The sequence below is a fragment of the Vollenhovia emeryi genome, unplaced genomic scaffold (genome assembly GCF_000949405.1).
Source record: "Vollenhovia emeryi isolate VEMERY1.0 unplaced genomic scaffold, V.emery_V1.0 DF939121.1, whole genome shotgun sequence".
NCBI classification, from domain to species: domain Eukaryota; kingdom Metazoa; phylum Arthropoda; class Insecta; order Hymenoptera; family Formicidae; genus Vollenhovia; species Vollenhovia emeryi.
Window position 1 is genome coordinate 260,186 of NW_011967245.1, and position 21,076 is coordinate 281,261.

At 45.8% G+C, this 21,076-nt stretch overlaps 1 protein-coding gene across 1 annotated transcript in view; it reads left to right on the forward strand.

The window, feature by feature from the left end:
• The window catches only part of LOC105570130 (zygotic gap protein knirps-like), a 33,388-nt gene extending 13,050 nt beyond the window's left edge, over positions 1-20,338 (forward strand). The window contains exon 3 of the mRNA XM_012027094.1: positions 17,416-20,338. Within this exon, the coding sequence (XP_011882484.1) occupies positions 17,416-18,552 (1,137 nt within the window). The 3' untranslated portion in view covers positions 18,553-20,338. The remainder of the gene's footprint in view (positions 1-17,415) is intronic.
• The last annotated feature ends 738 nt before the right edge of the window (positions 20,339-21,076 follow it).

The window sequence follows — 21,076 nt, forward strand, 5'->3', positions numbered from 1 at the left end:
GACGAGAGACTCGAGCGCGACTAATCGATTATCTTGGATCGTCCCCGTTCGACGAAGCTTTGCGTTGCGGCGAATCGCGATGAGCGTCCGGGAAATAATGACGTATGGGTAGATAACATATCTCGAGATGCGCCGCGGTGCGCTGTTACTTCCACCACGATAATTGTACGGCAAGAGACGATTCGGTTGCTCCTTAGCGCTTTACTCCGTCCTGTTATTCTGAAACGACGAGTTGCTTGAAGGATTTTGCGAAATAAATTGCCTCTTTGGGCAAATACGTCTGTTCCGTTCGGGACAAGTACGCTCTCTAGGAGTCAATCAGTGGATTGATTTGCAGTTATAAGAGAATAACTGAAAGTCGCAGTAGTATACTTACGGCTGTGAATCAGTGACTATTCACTGTTTTCAGTGACAATTCATTTTTAGAGAGTGGGATACGCGCAGGCGCGGAAAGCTACGAAAGGAAGGATCTTGTCTCGATTGCGGTTCGCTTCCGTGTGCCGGACGCGAGGGTCGACGCAGTAGGGAGTAATATTCAACAGGTGGATTCCGGGTTGCGCACGTGCGCCGGAATGCGCGCGAACACGCATATCGTACCGACAAACGACGACGACGACAACGACGACGATCGAGTCTCGTTAGGCCGCGCTTAGATCTTCGAAGGGTGTTGACCCTTGGCTCTTGTCCTTTTGTCCCACTAATGTGTGCTATACACCGTAGAATATCGGTACCGCATACTAAGTGACCCATCCGATAGTAATTGGACCTCATTAAGGCAACAACAGGTAATGGTTACCCTTACGGCTCGCGCGTTCGGTTTCCTGGAGACGAAGTAGCAGATAACGCCTTTCGGGTCAATTAGACTCTTCTCTCGTGAACTAAAATAACCCGGGGGACTTACGAAAGGAGAATATATCGCCGCGCGGAACGATATATTCCGGAATAAAAAAGGCGGTCGCGTATCTTAATCGAATGTGTCAAAAATCTATCGCGGCCCATTTTCTCGCAGCGTTTTCTTTTTAAGTAACGGCATCGAAATTACCCTCGATTTTTTATCGCGGAGATTTCAGAAATTTTATTGCGCACAATTAATCACGAACCCTCGGATAAAAGCAGCGTGTACAATCCGGTCTTCTCTCCGTTACATATTCACGACCGTGGGTCATTGATTCGTGATACGATTATTAGCACTCGTGTGTAAGTGAAATTAATTGTCCTGTGCCTCCCGTGTTTAATTAATGATCGCGAATGATCCGGTACGATCGCACGAAATGCGATATCGCCCGGGAAATTAATATCGCCATCGTATCGCGTACGTCATTTTGGTTGTACGACTATATACCAGCGGGAAGGGACGCTACGTGGACGCTCTCACAGTTTCGATGCTATCGCGAGAAATATAACGGCGCCACTCGTGGTCCTGACAGGACACAACAAGGATGAGAAGGAATAGCGGCGGGAATTACACGCGTGTACATTAACACGCACCGAGCGCCACAGGTGCGCACCGAGCTCTACGATCTCTAACACCAAGTCGATCCAGTCTCCTCGCGCGCGACGAGAAACGTTTGGAAATATTTGAAATAATTCAGCGGTTGCACACCGCGGTCACGGACGAAGAAACGAGGGACACTCATTAGCATACTAACGACTGCCTCGAATTCTCTGCGTAACATCGAGAAGAGGGCGATCTCTCCTGCTCCCTCCCGCTCTCTTCGCACACGATGACGACGACGACGACGACGACGACGACGATGATGACGACGACGACTGTGGCCCCTTTTGCTCGACGCTCCGGATCTTTCCCAACGACTCTCTTCCATTTTTGGTACCGCGAGGAGCATACGCGCGCATGTTCTGCGAACTTACGAAAGATTGAAAATATATTGTGTTATCTCGAACACGCGCGTATTCAGGAGCGGGTCGATTATCGCGCGGTGATGTCAATATCTCTTGCGATCGTAGGAATAAAACATCATCTCGCCGAGCCATGCGCGAAATAAATATGAAGGAACTCCACAATCAATATACGATAAGTGAGGTAAATGCAAATGTCAGCGTAGAAAGCTGCTGCTTCTTTCAAGCAACGAGAGTAACCGCGGCTAATTGCACCATAATGTGCGTCCCTGTTTCATGCCTCGGTTTCTCGGGTGCCGTCCAAATTCCACATTCGTCGTCCTGAACGCGTTCAAATAAAGGCGAGCCAGGTCGTTTGAAGGCCGAGCGTGAAACAGAGCCGCAGGCGGGATCGCCAAAAGACAAGCTATTCGTTGTGACGCGTCGCATATGAATGCGAGCGACCTGGCTCGGCCTCTTCCTCCCGTTCGGCTTCGTCGTTCAGCCAGCCCCGGTGCACTAAAGTGCAAAATCTCGCTCGCTTATTAAGAAAATCGCACGCCGGAAGGCGACCGAGATCCAAGTCGGACGACGCGTTTATTTCTGATGCAAATGCCATTGTTTTTCGGGGGCCTCAACGGTCCGCGTATTATACGCACGACCGACATCGCGAAATTGTTCAACGAGGTTTCTCACCTTGCTCCTCTCCCTCTCCACGATCGTAAAGAAATGGCGCATGATTCAGGGGACGGGTCTATTCATCGCTCGGCAATGAGGACTCGCCCGAAAAGTCGAAGCGACGGCAAACGATTGAGGACACAGTCGGCACAAAAGCGTCATTCCCGACTGAAATAGTCTGGACTACTTTCCACGTGGCGAAGTCGTCGCATTGAACTTTGATTTTTTTACCATCTCAGCCGGCAATCTTCTAAGCTTCCGGCGACGACGGGGAATTCGAAAAGACACTTAAGCGGGCAACAACGATTTCCGGCGAGCGGTACACGATCGGACGGCGGAAGAGGATGGAACGCTTTAAAGAGTCGACGATGCACGTACAGTGCATAAAAATTGTCCTTCGAATGTTTAACCACTGCGCACCACAACGAATCGTGTTCATTTGGATATCTAACGATTATGCACTCGAGCGTCTGCTAAATCAGCGAAGCGATTTGACGAGATAAAATAACACGCATAAAGATAACATAAAATGCTAGAGAGATTAAGCGAATATATATATATATATAAATAAAAAAAAAAGATACTGCCGTTACAATCGCCAAAAGATTAAAACGTGAACAGATGGCCAGCGATTAAGTGCGCACTTAAGGAAAATCGAGGAGCACGCTCGGAGTCTTTGACGACGGCGTGCGGAACGAAAGTGGTAGTCCGGCGAAGGAGATAACACTCTGAGAGAGCAGCGTGGTAAAAATTGTCCGGCCGTTCGATTTCCTCGAGCGCCGGCGATTTCTCGGCCGCGGCAGATTGCCGGAGTCCTGTCACGAACGACAGATTAAGCGACCAGTTTGGATTTTCCCTTTTTCGTGCTCTAGCTCGGAGTATACGAGTCCGCTCTCGTCCGCGACGATATATATCGGCTCGCGACGCCCTTTAGACACCGCCACCGGGTAGGTCCGCGTCTCGCGTGTCACCGTCTGCGATCCGCGTTCTGCTGTTGTCGCAATCGATTCGCACAAAGTCAGCAAAGAACTGAATCCTCTGTATACGTTCTTATGGTTATTGTCATTAATAGACAATTAAGTATAAGCAAATAAAATATACAGGGTGTTGTGTAATACCCGTTTCACCTCTTATTTGCGGATAGGGCGGACTAGACTGAGTTGAAAAGTCCTCTACCATTTTACAATTTTCGCAATAGTTAACGAGTTATTAATTATTAAAACTCGCTGTCTTAGCTCCGCCTACCGCGCGCCTAGCAACGCCGATCGCGGGACGGCCATGTCTCGCCGCGCGCTTGAATTGGGCGGTAGGCGGAGCTAAGACAGCGAGTTTTAATAATTAATAACTCGTTAACCAGTGTGAAAATTGTAAAATGGTACAGGACTTTTTAACTCAGTCTAATCCGCTCTATCCGTAAATAAGAGGCGGGGCGGATATTACATAACACCCTGTATAATGTGAAAAAAGAGAAAAGAGAGAGAGAGAGAAGAGGGAGAGGCAAGAGCGAAGCGGAATAGGCACCGTGATAAGAACGGCAGAGAGGAACGCATTCAGGGAATATGCATTCGTATTAAGAGTGCCGTAAAGCCGATTATGGACCCAATCTCCTCGCGATATCTCTCCTGGTACAATTAGCTCTCTCGTAAAGCGACATTAAGATGGGCATAAGGTGGCGCGTGTTAACATACGGCAAGAATCCGCGAGTAGTTCGCAGTTCCCCTCGCGCCCGCCCTCCTAACTCGCCGCGCCTCGTCGTAAGTATACGCGCGAGGCGGATCAGCCGCTCCGGCTTCGTGGAAGCGCTTTTTAACTGCGGCTATTACATCTTCTAATTGCCGGCCATTTAAGTACCGCTGCGGAACAGATACCGCGATACCGGGAGAGCGCGAGATTCGAGGAGCTTAGCGCCGGCCTGTGAAGCGACGACGGCCGCTCGAGCGCAATCGTGGCACTCGATAATTATAGACACGGCAGATTGCACCGGCAAGTTGCGACGCGTTTACAGAATTTCGTGATACCCCTGATCTATATAAGGATCTATATAAATCCTGTATTCTAGATCGCTGTGTCACCTAGAGTTACTTTGGCCACGCGATGGAACCGAGACTACGAAAGTATCATCGAACCGATTGATCGATCATCTTACAATCGAAGATCGAAAAAATTATTACTTTTTAAAAACTAAATTTAAAAATCAGCTTTAATTTTCGCTCCGTCTATTGAACGCGTACATGGATCTCATTCTTGTTCCTTTCGTTATTCTTAATTTAACTTATATCTCGCCTTCCCTTAAATATTCATTTCGCTGTCTTTGCACTCGCATAAAAGTTTGTATATAAGCGTGTATAACGTGCAAATGCATGAATGTCCGTAATGTACTAAGCCCGGGTCCGCGGGTTCGCTACGCAAATGACGGATCGGTCGTATCTGTAGAAAAACCGCGACTTATTTTTCTTGCGTCGACATGGCATTCATCGGCGCTGGTCGGTGCAACGCTGAAACATGGTTCAGGAAGGAAACCGCGAACCGCGCTTCAGCACACCGCGGTGATCGGCCGATCGTATAAAGCGGCGATTTACGATCGGTATGGGCAGGTACGATAGCAGGGAAGAACTGCGCACGCACGTATGTATGTGGGCCAAACCGCGCGGCGACCGTCGGCTTTACGCCCGGTTTACGAGCCAATAAATCGCGATCTATGAAAGGATCTGTCGATCCGACAACATTCTACGCTGCCGCCTTGTCGACAACCGGCGCTTCGAATTATTGCTAAATTCGCCATTTCCAGAATGCCACCCTTGTCCGCTGTAACTTAAATCTTCGCTCGTGAAAAATAGTAATCTTTTTACCACCGTAAACCCGAGTCGAAATTTTTTAGAATTAGAGATTAGAGGGAGGAGTCAAAAAATATAATGTCATCAAAGTAGGTTGTTGCTGGTCTATGTAGGTGTAAATTCCCGAGTCGTTAATAACAATTTAGTTTAATAACAATTAAGTACCTTGAAAGAAAAGAGCGAATAAAAATGTAAGGCAATATCGTGAAGAAATTAAAATAAAAAAACTGTACGTCAAACGTAAAAGTCATCCTTCCATCACAGCTGATTCTCGTGAGTCTCCATATGGTCCAACCAATAAAGAGAAAAAGAAAACAGAAAACTAAAAAAACGGGGATTTTTTCAATTAAGGTAAAAGGGGGAAAATAAAGAAAATTAATGGAAGACGTAACATTTAATTTAAAACCAAAACTGATAGAAGACAACTTCGCAACAATGCCGGTAAAATAATGACGCAGCGATAAGAATGAGGCAAAAGTTACAATCAGAAAACGTGATAAACGAGAAAAGATAAAAACCGATTTTCAATGTCTTCAAACTACAATAAAAATTGATATACTTTTGTGATCTATCTCTCTCTTTGCTTAAAACGAGCCGCAAGTTCTGAAGGAACGCGGGATGCGCTCGAGCGGCAATTGAAACGTTTAAGATTCGAATGGTAATGCGGCGACGACGTAAGGACGGTATCGGCAGCGTGTGAAGGGTTGATACGATCGCGTGAACTAAATAGCGAAGCCCCGACGAGCACGAGCGGCCAACCGTTCTCGCATGTGGCCCAGTTCACGCCCGAGCGATCGCATCGCGCTGTTACTACACGGACGGCGCGCCCTTGGAAGCGATAGTTAGCATTCAGTGGACGCGCGACTTCGTGAGTCGTCTTCGTGGTCGTCGTCGTCGTCGCCCCGCGCAACCGACGTCCAACCGCGACGTCGACCTCACGAACGCGGTCGATCTTTTCAGAACGATCGCGTTACGCAAACGGAAAGAGAGACCGATTGGTGCAATCCTCATCCGAATTCGTCGAAGAGAAGAGAGTTCCCGTCGCGACTGACCGCGACGAGCGAGGGAAACTCGGCGAAGTGCGACGCGCGAGAGGACGCACGTGCTGTCCTAGATGCATACATATGTAATTTACTTAAGCTGTCTTTGAAACGCGGACGAAAGGGTTGCAGCCGGCTACCGTTACCGTGCGGGTCAATGAGGATTAACGAGAGCCCATCGTGAGCGTCGGACGTTCTCCAGATGTTTCGTCTCTTAGCTGTCACGGAATCGTAGGAACGTAGCAATCTTAATCGGACGCTTCTGTTTTTCACTTGTCGCGGATTTTTATCGCTGTCGTTAGTCGCGCTTGTTTAATACTTGTCGTTCTTTATACATTATTAATACACGCGCGAGATATTCGGGACGGTAGCAAGTAAGAACATATTTTCTAACGTCCACTAAAAGTGCCTGTCACTGCGGTTCGCAAACGGAAACTATTATAGCATCGTTTGCTCGAAGCTTAACAGTACATATTCCATTACTTTCGCGTTAACGCGGTAAAAGACTACCGTTTCCATCTATACTGCCACGTAGTCGCCTTTAAGTATTGAGTTACACGATCGCGTTTTATGCTAGAGCAGACGCGAATTGCGATTCCAATAACGAAAGTATATTAATGGACAATCAAGTGTAACGCACAAAGCGGAATTGGAAACACGATTAGTATCCCATAGCTTTCTCCGGTTTTTTCATTCACTGAAAAAAATCGACGAAACATCGGAGCTGCATCGTACAGCATCCCGGCTCGCTATATATTTTTTTTTAATAATTACGTTCAAAATATACGGTACCGATCAAAATTATATCACCTTTAGGTTTTCTGAGTATAACTTTCGTCAAAGTGCATCGAATGTGCTCAACATTTTACAGTAAGCACCTGATAACAGGTGCATCTTGTACATGAAAGGTAATGAAATTTTCCACTTTTTCATTCGTGCACTTTAAAAGTAAGGATTGTTTTCCATCGCTGTTGGTGAACTAGTGCAATAAATTAGAGTAAGACAATTCTATTTTTTCTCATTCTAACTTACTGCACTAGTTCACCAGTGCAGCAATACAAAACAAGCCTCTTGTTGTGCTCAAAAAATCGAAAGGTGATATAATTTTGGCCGGTGCTGTATGTTCGCATATCAAAAATTTTGACATACACAAATTGTTTCCGTGCCTGAAATATTAATAGAAAGAAAATTGCACACCAATATTCGAGTGGAGCGCCGTGTAAATGAGTGATGGCGCGCTTTAGGTCGCAAGACACAATCCAAAGGGAATGGAATTACATTAGTACCAAGGTAGGTCTTCGTCCGAGATGTGTAATAGTCCGAAGAAATAATTCTCGAGTTCGCGGTGATCCATTTCGCAGAGTTTTCAGTTGTCTTCGCGAGTCTCGTACCTACTCTCGCGCGTTCCTCGCCGAGCGGAGTCTTATCTCTCCTCTCCGGGAAGCGGATCTGGCCGGGTACGCATCACGATAGTCGCGCACGCATCTCGTGTCGTTTCTTTTCCTCTCCCGAAGGCAAAGGCGAATCGTCCTCGTGCATCAATCCGCGCTCTGTCTATCCCGAGTAGGGACCGAGTACGCTCGTGCGCCTTCCTCTTCTCTCGAATCGAGGCGGATTCTAATGTAAGCAAATAGCTCCCGAGGACAAATCCCCGCGACCATATTGGCGCACCGTAAAAATCTCTAACATACGACCCTGCCGTTCTCAACGCTGGCCGTAAAGCGTAGGTAAGGCGAGTACAGACCGGCCGCCGTGGACACACAATTCTCTCTGGACGATTAACATCGTACCGCAAGTCACCTTTTAAGCATTTTCATTGTTCCGGAGTATTATTTTACGACGTTTCAAAGCTTTGCTTCAACTTGGTTCATTCATTGCTACCAACCGGAGTCGAAATTTTGGTACTATTTTAACACTTTTGAGGCTAATTTACACCTACTTAGCTGATCTATACACATAGACCAGCAATAACCCACTTTGATGACATTATATTTTTTACTCCCCCCTTGAATCTTTAATTCTAAAAATTTACTTTAGCTCCTACTTGAAAAAAACCTAGTTTAATGCTAAATTGGCAAAGGTAGAAATTTCCAACACTATCAGTCTTAAAGTAGGAGTTAATTTTGTACTTGCAGTTCGATCTCTTTTACTCCTACTATATAATAGAATTAAAGGTTCAACGTAGGGCCAAAATTTCGACACGTAAATACGATAATTTCGTTCTTCTATTTTTATACGTTCTGCGACATTCGTTCCTTCGCGAGGAAACTGAATTCCACGATAAAGAGAGAAACATATCACGGCGTATCGTTCGAAAATAAATTTGACACTCGAATAATAGAATTATTATGTCAAACGCAACGGAATATGCCGCTAGTGCGACGCGCCAGCGGTGAAACGCGCGGTGCTACGGAATACTTTCGGTCTCCCGAGAGAGTACCGGTTTATTAAATTTTATCGCGGCGCGTGCTTACTCTTCGGAGAAACAGACTTTCAAAATCCGCGAGAGAAAATCAGCATACAATAACCGGCGCCCATTGTTTCTGTAGTTAGGGACTGTCGCTGCGTACCTATCTGCAATTCAATCGGTGCAATACCGTAGGACGTAGAAGCGTTCCGTGTCGCACGTGATAAACTGAACTGCCCCGGGAATGTGTAATACATCCGAAACGTGATTTCTAAGATAATCGCGATTACGAAACACCCGCTGGAATAATTTGCTATGATCTTAACTGGGCCGTTTCTTAGCGCTCTGGTTTTCTTTTTTATATTTAAACGCGCGTCGCATGTTACACGAATAAAAATTACGCGGATGTTTAGATCGGATGACGCAGAAACTAGAAGCTCCGACGTTACTTAATTGACCAAGATATCTTTCACCTTAACATTCCTGTGTCAAGACGCCAATGATCGCGCAAATGTTTTTCAATCGACCGAAGACAGGATATTCATCGACGCGCATTTGCATCGTTGACTTTGATTCGCGGAAATATCAGTGCCTCGTCAAATCAGCCAATCGGCCATTTATCAATAGCGACGCGCCAGCGACTGAGACTCGTCTCTCGATTAGAAATCACTCGAAACGAAAACGAGAGTGCTCCACGCTCGGAATAAGTATGCGGAGCACACGAGGCTCAAGGTCCATTCCACCGAGTGACGTCAGTCTGTCTCCGTCCATCTTCGTCCCATTCGCGGTTTCCACGATCTCGTTTCGCCAGATTTCTTGGAGTCGCGCCAAACAACGTCGAATCACCGCGGTTTCCGAACTTCGTAGCAGTACTGCAGAAATTCGTACTTTAATCTAGCATTTCTTCATACGTTTCTTTATATTCCATTTGTACGCTACGCAAAATGCGGGAAGACTGATCATCGTTTTCGCTGCCGCCTCTGTTAATTATTATATGATAGTTGTATAACACTCTTAAATTTAAATAAATGCAGAGTGCACTTCAACGATAGCGCGAATTGGCAACAACAATTGCCCCCAGGTAATCTCGGCTCTCGAGTTTTAATCCGGCAAAAAAAAATGGTTATTCCCGATTATGTAGCGTTCCCGGTAAAACAAACGTCATACTGTGAAGTGTTTGAATTTCCTTACGTTGCGTTACGCTTTGCAGGTGCATTTCATTAGCGGATACGAGCAAATTGGACTTATCTCGAAGGCATCGGATGGATTCCGCGACGTGTAATGAAGCGAATCGTGATTTACGTACACGTTTTGATGCGGCGCGTCCGCATAATCGCGAGAATGCACAATTACTCCGCCGTAATGGACGCGGATCTGCCATGAACAACGATTAAAAATAGCCAGACGGATCCAGTTACGTTTTTATTTTACGCGGAACGCGCGACCGCCAACGCTCCTTCCTCGGCGCACGTGAGCTCTATCCGGAATCCGTGGCGCGGCAAATTGCGGAATAATACGAGCGGGAATAGGAGAAGAGCCATTAGCGAGTCCATTATAGTACGTCACAGCGGAAACACCGTCGTCGCGGCTGTGTAATCGATTATTATTAGCGCGGCCAGTTGGTACAGGCGTACAGTGCCACGTAGTGCCGGGCCGCGAAATCCAGATCATTGCGGATTACGGCGCCACGTCATCCTCACCTGGGAAAGCCAGCGTGAAGAAACGCGGGCAAAGGATGACCGGATGCGAATAAGGAGGATGACGCGCGAGTACGGTTTGCGCGCTCGTCCGCGACAGGCATCGTGTATCAGGGTCACCGATACCCGCGCATTCATGTGTTAATATCGTGTTCATTCGAGATGTTAACGAGTCGTTTCGAGCCGCCGCGTCGCGACGAAATCGACGTTGACTATCCGCCATTGTTGCTCGCGTGAATCTCAAATTTTGCGAGGAAGACTGTTGGATCTTATTGATATCGCGGGATTTTAATTTCGTCTATTTAAATCAATTTCGCGTTAAAGCCTCCGTCCACGATGCTAGAACTTGATCCGGAGTTCTAGTTTCGAGAAACGTGTAGGCTATTCGATAGAAGCTGCAAGTTGACTGGCTACACGTTTCTCGGAACTAGAACTTGGGCCAAGTTCTGGCGATGCTGTCGACGACCAGCGCCTTAACTTTTTGCGAAGAAACCAACAACAATTGGGACAATGAATGTCCCGATTTGTCAAGACGGTAACGCTCGATTACGACCTGTCGATCGCGTCTCGGCCGATTCGCTCTATCCGATCGCCGGAGTAGCCGGCGACACTCGCGATTACAGCGTAACTGTACGCCGCGCGCGCAGTTGACTCGCGGCGTAATCGCGCGACGCGACCACCGCCGAGGCTGGCAGCCGTGTCCCTGGTCTACCACGGCTTGGCGAACTTTTCTCTCCTCCTGCTCCGTCTCACTTCCTCGTCCGCGCGTCGGCACGACCCGCTCCGGCACACCGGCGCGGCGCACGGTGAAGCACCTGTGCCGCCAGGCACTCCACCACGCCGCGCCTTTCTCCGTCGCACCAGCGACGACGTAACGCAACGTCTCCCATCCCCGTCGCTCCTACGCCGCGCATCTAAGTCTCTTTCGGTCCATTTCTTCCCGGCCGCTTCTCGCTCTCCGCGCAGTGACCCTGCCGCCTGTCCTTCTCCCTCGCCCGTCACCTCCGCCGTCCCGTCGCCCTCCCCTGCCCCTCGCCCCGCTGCCATTATGTATATTCCCGCTCGTCCCGTCTCGCTTGTTCGCTCGCGCCTATCAACAATCTATATTAAGGACGTGGGAATGTGAAATGGCCTGTCCAGCTATGCCAGCGATGCTATTGGAGTCGCGGTGTGGCCGTGTCGACTGTGTGTCTCGGCTCTCCGACTCCTCACCGCACATCTTCCCTCTCTGTCCCACCCGTCGCCGCGCGTACAACCACGTGTCTAACCCACCTCCCTCCCCGTATCGCGCGCGTTCGTGCTGTGACCTCAGATTCGCGCACGACGGATGCTGCACGCCGAAACCCGTGCGATATGTGCCGCGGACTTTCTCGCGAAAACGTTTACGAGAAATCCAATAACGCCACGAGCCTCCGTTTCTTTCCTCAAAAGTAATTTTCGTCTTTTTCTCCCGCGGGTCGTTCACGTTCATAGGAGGATAATCGTCCCTTTAGGAAATAGCGTGACTATTGCCGCGCTCGGCGTCACGTTACGCTTTGCGCTGCGCGCAGCATAGCGTGGGACTAATGCTCGTCTAGCGATATTTTATACGGCAAGAGAGACAAGTACATATTTTTATAAGATTGCCATAACGAAATTAAAATGGCTCAAACGTTATCCAAGTCATCAAGTCCTTCCGACGGTATTCATCAGAGACACTGAACGCGTTTTGTCGAACGCGATATTCGGCGCTGACAGAATATTAACGCTCTATCATGCATGAAACTTTAATAATGCGAAATGTTCAGTTTCATCAAATCATAAAACAGCAATGTTCCATTGCTTGCTGCGAGATTATAATATTATATAGTGTAGGGAGGAGAAAGGGCCAGTGCGAGCCTAACGCAGAAACTGGTACGAAATTGTCCCATGTACAACTTTTATTCACTTTACTAATCTAACTAATCACTTTACTAATCTACCATTCACTAATCAAACGTTTCGACCCATTGTCGGGTCATCCTCAGTGAGACTAAGATCGATCGAAGATCGAACAACAGAATAACAGCAAATAGTACGATGGAAATGATTGCAGCTACGAATAGGCAGCCTCCCTCGTTGTCAATCGCGACGATGTATCGATCTACAACACGTCGTGTTGTTAAAGCAAAAATTCTATTTGTCGTCTTACTTAGCTCGTCGCGAAGAAATCCGATGTGTCATGCGAATAATGGTCGCGCTAAACACGCACGTAACGCATTTGCAGAATTGTCAAGACGATAGAATCGCGATGAAGGCCCGTAAAGATCGGCTCTCTGGCGATTTTGTTGGAAACCGAATCTCTGGAACGTCGATCCCAGCAATTCGCGCTCCCCATTTGGTAACAAAAACCGCGCGGTTTCCGATCGATTCGCCTCACGCACGAGAAACTATCGCGGTTCTCCCTCGAGAAAAATTAACGGTCACGCCGCCGATCGGCTCGCCGAATGTCGTGCTGATGACATTTTTATCACTGCGTTGAGAAAACGTAGCGTTTCTGCTTCCCTGTGCTTCGCGCGTAAGAATGAGTAAATTCTGAGAAATTATCAAACTTCAATTTTGCATCCGCCATTTCGCGCGCGCTATTTTTTATGTTCTATAAAAGAATTTTCAACTGGAATTTAGATTCCATGGGTCCTAATAATATCTAAATAATGTCTCTTAGCATAGTTGAATTACAGTTGAATGATGTTATTCTTTTAAGTTTTGAATCCCGCCACCTAGATTCCGCCATTTTGAATTATAAAAATCTAATAACGTATTCGTAATCAGCGACTCCTAAAACCCTCGTGTACGAAGTTTCACAAAAAAATGGTTCAATAGAAAAATGTATGCTTCAAAGGGTTAACTGTATCTACAATGTAACTTTTGGCATGTGTATTACACATTTTTATACCAACTTTTTGCAAAAATAATTTGTTAGTAAAGTGTCGATCGGATCGACTCAGATTCGAGGATGCGCTTTACTTTCTACAAACCGTTTTTACATTTCTTTTCACGATCACGGACGATACTGATTTCTCCGCGTCGCTTTATGGCGTTACAAATCGGTCCAGGATTCCGGGCATACCGGCTGATTTGAGATAATCCTAGCTTCTCTTGACGGATTTGTCGCACGCGCCCGTAAATGGCGCGTGTTCCAGCCACTGTGCGCTCTCCACGCGGACGAGATCAGGTTTTGCCGCCGTTGTTGCTGCCGCTGTTGCTATTGCCGTCGTATCGTCGCCCGCTGTTCCTGGTGTCGGGCCCGTATGCGCGCACGTCCAACGACCGGACGAGGAATTGTGCAAAAACTTGAAAACCCCGAGTGAACACGCGCTCGCACGCACGGCGTTACGCAATCCTGCGAATCCCGTTGTCCCCCTTCATCGAGAATTGTCCGAGAATCCGTCCGTGCGCAGCTGACCGAGTAAACACACGACGACCGGACCAGGACCTGGCGACGCAATCGCTATCCGCGAAAGACGAAGTCGTCCGCGGCGCTTTAAGAACGTCGGCCACTTTTCCCTAGTCTCGAGGCGATCCGAAACCCGATATGGCAGAAGCGCGGCACCGGATCAATTACACCGCATGAACGACTTTGAGCGAGTCGATCGAACATGCAATGTCCGTGATACACGTAAATCATATCGAACACCGTTGCGTAACGCACGCACGCGACTTTTCTCACTTTCAGACCCGATCGAGCGTCAACTTTTTTTTTCGAGAAACTACACGTTGGAATTACAGAATTCTCAAATCCGTTCAACCAAATCAACACTTGTTGCAAATAATATATTTTGCTCGTCGTACCATTATCATAAATGGTAAAGCAGCATACGCGGAAAGTCTATCCATTTTTGCTAGGAGAAAAAAAAGACCAACCCATTTTGAGGCCCACAATTAGTAATAGCATTATTTGGATTGTTCGTAACACTCTAATCTTTTACGAATTGTACCCCGCGTAACTAAAAATCGCAATTAGCTCTTCTACCAATATCCAAGATTTTAAAGTAACACTAATCAATTCTCTCAATTATGTAGTTCTGTCGATGTTCAGTAACGCAAAGATTATTTTCACTTAAGAGGCACCAACCGTAATGTTAAGTTTGCTTAACTACAAAAAGAAAAGGTCAAAATTTTTCCCAGAGTAGAGCTACGAACAATCCTGACAATTCGATTACTAATTGTGGGTCCCAAAATGCTTACCAAAATGAGTTGCTGTCTTTTTTCCCCAGAGTGGAGTATTCAAAATTTGCACCCGATACATTAATGATTCCAACGCCAGTAAGAAGCGAATATACGCGAAGGATATGTTCCTGTATGATCGACAAATCGTCGGCGAAGCGCCATTTGGCGTCGATACCGATGGCTCGTATATACTTGAGAGTCCCGCGCGCAGAATGGCATCGTAATCTCTTTCACGCAGTCGTGGCGACGGTTAAAGATCATCTGGTGTACGAGGAGAGTTATTTCCAACACATTCGGATCGTCGCGATTCAAGATTGCCGGCAGAAAATTGCATTATCGTTCAACGCTTCGTTCAACGCGCATTTCGGACGTGTGCGCGTTTCGCGGGGATTACGAACCCGTCACCTGTCGCTCGTTGATTACGATCTCGATCCATCGAGTCACGATCTCTCCCTAACGTAGCACGGTCTATGGATTTAACCAGGTAACTACTATAATCAATTTGGAGACCAGGGGATTTGGTTTACGACTCAAAATTGATAAATGAGAGACTCCCCGAAAGAGACAAGCCGTGATTGCAGTCACGTCGGCTTGGACTAACCGATTTAAGCGTACCGATAATTATGACATTTATATGACGGTTTCCGAGCGCAGCCAAGCGAAAAGAACCGTGTGATCCGTTAATCCTTGGAATTGCCGATGCTTCATACGAACAACTTTCTGCACTCAATCGTCGTGTTACTCCGGATGACTCACAGCAATGACACCGATGCGATGATCATCCGGAAGTCCAGCGAGTCATCGAGTGCCACCGAACTCGATCGAGTCGTGGGCCGTGAATTTGGCCACTGCGGACACTTGGTCGTACTTGGACATTTTACCGCTACGCGCGAACTTTCGGGATTTTAGTCCGTTACCAGCCCGCCCACGTGGCTCCTCGGTCAGGTGGAACCCAGAATCCGTGTCCTTCGGCAGCCTCCACGGCGATACGACACGACATTTTTTTTTTCTTTACATTCCACCTTCCGCATCTTGTTCCGCAACACACGCGTGCGTTATGCGCTAAATCGATCGTGACGCAATATCGTAATAACGGGAGAAGCGTGGGAACGCGGACAGATACGCGAGATTGCTTCCTGTGATCTCGTAACATATGCGATAACTACACTTTAACAAGGCACGATCGTGCTCAATCTTAAAGACGATTCAGTCTGATACGGCTGAGAGCTGAATCTATACGTCTACGTTGGAATTTAGTTCAGGCCAATTGCGAAGGTAAATGCATTTTTTTTTGTTCGAATTTAATATTGATGTTAACTTCATTTGCAGTACGGCCCATTCCGTATGCGAATTAAATGTTAATGTAATTCGTCGCTTCATTTATGTCCTTGAAGAAACAAACCATACACCCTGAGACTGTGGTCAGATCAGAAATTTCTCCCGAATACAGAAGCCTAATCGAACGATATATAACCGACCTATCGAGCGCGGACGTTGCGCGCTCGCGTTGCGGCATCTCTCGAAATTTCCGGAGGGTGCGAGCGGCGAAAGACTGCAAAGCTGCGTCGTAAATTAGTACTCGATGACCGTGCGAGCGAGACCGCGCGCACCTTTCGAAGCAACGGGTCTTCTCGAGGCAGTTTTATCGTCGGCCGACAGGCGTTTAACTTTACGAGCGGCCCCGCCACGTATATACTCTATCTCCTCCTCCTCCTCCTCCTCTTTCTCCTCCTCCTCTCCTCCTCCACCTCGTCTTCTCGCTTTCTTTCTCCAGCTCCTTCCGCTCCCTTCACCCTTTGCACGTTCTCCTGCGTGCTCTTCGTCACTCAGCCCTTCTCTTTCTTCCTCGCGCGCGCCTCTCTTCTAGGTACAGGCATGCTAATTCACGTGACGCGCGTAACATTAAACCCTGACGTTTAATCCGGTAGAAACGCGCGTGGCTTACACACTGGCACCGACCGTCGACCCTTTATATGGTTCGGTCGTATGGAGGTTTCTTTCTCGTCGACGTATCTGGTAATATCCGGTGCGAAAGTACGGCGCGAGCCTCTATCGCGATAATGCTTCGTTTGTCTCGATAATCCGATTAATTTATATGGATGAGCGCCGCACCGCCGGCTCTCCGCTATTCTCTGGACGTGTCGAGGGTCGGAGGTCGGGTCGAGAGCCATCGCGCGAAAATTCACGCTCGTCCAACGACCGTAACCGCGCAGCCGTTGGGTATCCGATGCGACGATAAGTACGTTTGTAGATCAATTTAACGAGCAACACGCATTAATTTCTACGAATGCGTCAGCGAAATATTCCGTTCCTTAATCTCACCGTGTGATTGTAAGTGGCGGGAATCTGGAGATATCAAGTGCCAAGGCGCTTTGAATGGTTATACGAAGTCGATGGTAACGCTGTTATCCAAGCGCTAAATCCGTCATTTCTTTTTGCATGAAATTTTCCCAAGTATCGGATTTCTCGCCACTTACTGCTGTTGATTGATTTTTAAATACGAGAAAGTGTAACGTGCGATCGCCGCCTCGCGGCAGCGAAGAGCGTTATTACGAAATTATAAAAATATAAATTAAATACGTTCTTAGTATATTTTTATACGATTTTTAAATATAATTTTTATATACCAAACGTATGAAATATATTTTCGCCTACTTTTTGAAATATACATTTTTCGTGGGTGGGAATATTACGATGCGAACGATTAATGGGATTATTATAATCTTTTGTTACAGTCATTCTTCGGTCGCACGTATAACAACCCCACTAACGTGACGGCGTGTAAGAACGGCGGCAATTGCATAATTAACAAGAGGAACCGGACGGCTTGCAAAGCCTGCCGGTTAAAGAAATGCCTGGACGTCGGTATGTCCAAGTCGAGCTCGCGCTACGGGCGGCGTTCGAACTGGTTCAAGATCACTTATTTCTCGGACCAGATAAGGCGATGTAGCCAAAATACGAACGAGATGGCATCGCTCCGTCGTTCCGGTATCGCTTCGTCCTTTCGTTACCAACCGCAAAGTGACGGCAGCAACGAGACGGACAATGGCCCGTCGACCAGTCAGGAAAATCCAACGATCCCGTATCCCTACCACATACCATCGCCCGCGATGCTGCAGAGATCGGACGGATCGCCGCATCCATCGTCCGACGACATAGCATTGTACCAGCAGCTCTATCTGCGCAATTGGTACTTGGGGGAACATCAGCCGTCACTGTCATCCGTGACAACGCCCCCGCCGACATCGAGGGAAGTCTCGTCATCGCCCTTCGACAATCGTTCGCCGCGGCAACAGAGTCCGTCCGCGGAGGCTTCCGCAATATTCACTCCGGGGACATCGTTTTACTCATCGGAGTGTCACCGATCACCCGTGCCGGCGGAATCAATATCGAGAAACACGAGAAACGCCGATGGATCCGAGAGCGAGTCCAACGATGAGGACCATCTTCGCGACGTGCAGTCCAGGAGCAGTTCAAGTCGATCGCCGTCTACACCCACGAGAGCAAACGAGCAGGAGCCGTCCAAACCGCGAGTATCGATCAATGGCATGCTCATGCTGACAGGTCAACATTCCCTCTTATTCCCAGGGGGAATGTTCACGTCGGAGACACATTCGTTCCCGTCTACATGGAGGTATAACAATCTACTTCTGGTCAATTCTAATCCTAGTAATTCCACCGGCGATGAACCGATGGACCTCAGCATGCGGGCGAGTGGCAGTCCGCCGCGGTCCAGAGAATCACCGGAGAAGGAAGGGAAAGAGGAAGAACGGGACGAAAAGAACGACAAGTCGCCAAAGGAAGAGACCACGGCATATCCGCTCGATTTAACGCTTTCCACCGGTACGTCCTTGACGGCGAATTGTTTTTGAGGGCCGTCACTGGACCGGGGTAAATTTTCGGAATTTCGACTCGTCTCTGAAGAAACGCGCGGAAACACCCTCGAAGGTCCGCGTGGTTTCGCGAGAAACGATGAACAATATTCATCATAGTTACAATTCCATTGATAACGTGAATAGAAACGAATAACGTAGCGAGGATCGTGATGTATATAGAACAATTTTCGCGATGGAAAAACAGCGACGTTGACGGAGCGCGAGGAAAGGCTGGTCACTTGGACCACCGGTCAAAGATAGTACCATCATGAAAATGTGTTCATTTTGTACATAAATGTAACAGAATTCGAACCGATTAAATGGACGCAATTTAGATTGGTTTAATTTATTTTAGGCTAACAAATGTGTGTGTGTATATATACATATAATATATACACATACACATACACACATATACATATATCTATATATGTATGAGTGCAGCCGTTTTTAATAGATTATTACTGGTGTAGCTAAAAAGATATCCGTTTAAAAACTTTAGGCGGATCTATACAGTCATTCTCCAATCGATATCGTTTCGAACAAACACATAGACACAGTTTATTTCGTTGTACAAGTAGCTGGGAGATTGACTGTAGGGAATGCTACATTTTCGTTGGCATGCAAGCTAAAGATAAAGATTATATTTTGCATACGGTAAGTCAGAGTGAGATATTGGCCAGTAAAAGTTTTAGTATACATATTTATATCAGTATATCATACACTCGCGCAATACATACAGATACATACAAACAAACACGCACGCATATCCAGATATATATATATACGTTTCATCCAATATGATTTGAAATATTTTCACTACTATCGATGGTATGGAAGAATGTGTAAAAAGATATTATTACTATTATTATTACCATTAGTATTATTATTGTTATTAGACTCAATTATTATCGTTATTGTCATTATTAAAAGAGTATCATCATTATTGTTAAGCATTATTTATCAAGTGTTCCGGGAAGAAACCTTCTAAAAAAATAAACGCAATAAATGCAAAAATAAATATATATAGGGTGGATAATTTACGTGATATATACATGTATACTGCACTCCTAAACGTTAAAAAAATTAATTTCTTTCCTTTTATACGGAGATTAAATATGACAATGTGTCTTTTCACATTTGGACATTCTCGCAGTATTATACCATTTGTACAATTCCGTAGTATGTTGCAGCATAATAAGAAAATCTTCTGCGGCTGTTGTCTTTACTTAATATTTTTGTCCGAAATTTAATATCATAGATAATGTTAACTTCTCCATTCAAAACCCATAGAATAATACGCTGCTACATTTCGCGAATCGGCCTTAACGAAGAAACAACATTGAGGCCGATTAATATTTAGTAAAATAAATCACACATTGGTTTATAGATTGCAAAATTGAATTTTTTCCTACAATCATCTTTTTTCAGAAAGATCTTTTGGAAAAAGCCTTTAAGAATGAGCACATTCAAGGAGAAACAAAGAAGTAGCACACGAAAAAAAAATGTATTTCTATTTCTTTAGATATATTCAACATATCTAAATAAATACATAAATTCAGTTTTCACAATTCTGACTACACTTAATTCTTTTGTTTCTCTTTTTTACTAGTCCGGAATATTTCAATTTTGTGATTACTATTTATCATTCTTAATGTCTACGACATTAATTAGTACAATGATATTAGCTATGTAATTCATTGTTAAAGACATTCCAAATATGTAAATTTGTATCTAAATTCAGGAAGAAAGAAGTTGTAAATAAATTTTTATTAAAAAAAAACAAGGAAAAGTCTGGACTGTTATTACAATAAACCAAATGTTTTGTCGACCAGAACGGATTACGACAGGAAAAGTTTAAGTGGCATTTAATAACATAATGGATCAATCTCATTTCTTAATGCGAAAGCGAGCATATCGGCGAACATTCACTTCGAAAAGCTATTCTTTAAATTTGTGTGACTCATGCCTATGACTATTCAGCTCGCCTAAATTGCTCGTGTCACAAATCGCGACTATACTTTCGATGTTAGAGACGTATTGTCTTGAATAATCGGTCGGTTTATAATTATTAGCAATCTCCGGCAATTTTGAACTATAATAGTCATGTACACCTTTTATTTTGTATGTATAGAAAGCAACGGGCTGACTCTACAAGTGCATCGCATTATTCAATCTACATTAATCAACTGCGGAAAGAAGTCAAGCGTTGCAAAGTCGTCAAAAATCAACTCGCGCGACTAACCTTGGCCAATCAATCGTTCTTTTTATATCCAAATTGAGCAGTTATTAATTTGGTTTCTTTAATATCACGCTTGCTATTCGAAAATTTATACAATTTTCAATGTATTAATTTTTTCATTAGTTACGTTACATCAGTTTTTCGGGTCAAAATAAAAGTCGTAATACATCCTGACATTTGTGGCAGATATCTGAAAAGAATTGCATCGAACGTGAACGACTTAAAAATTTTTTTGCTCATTTTATCAACGATATAAATAGGACATTGATCACGTTCTCT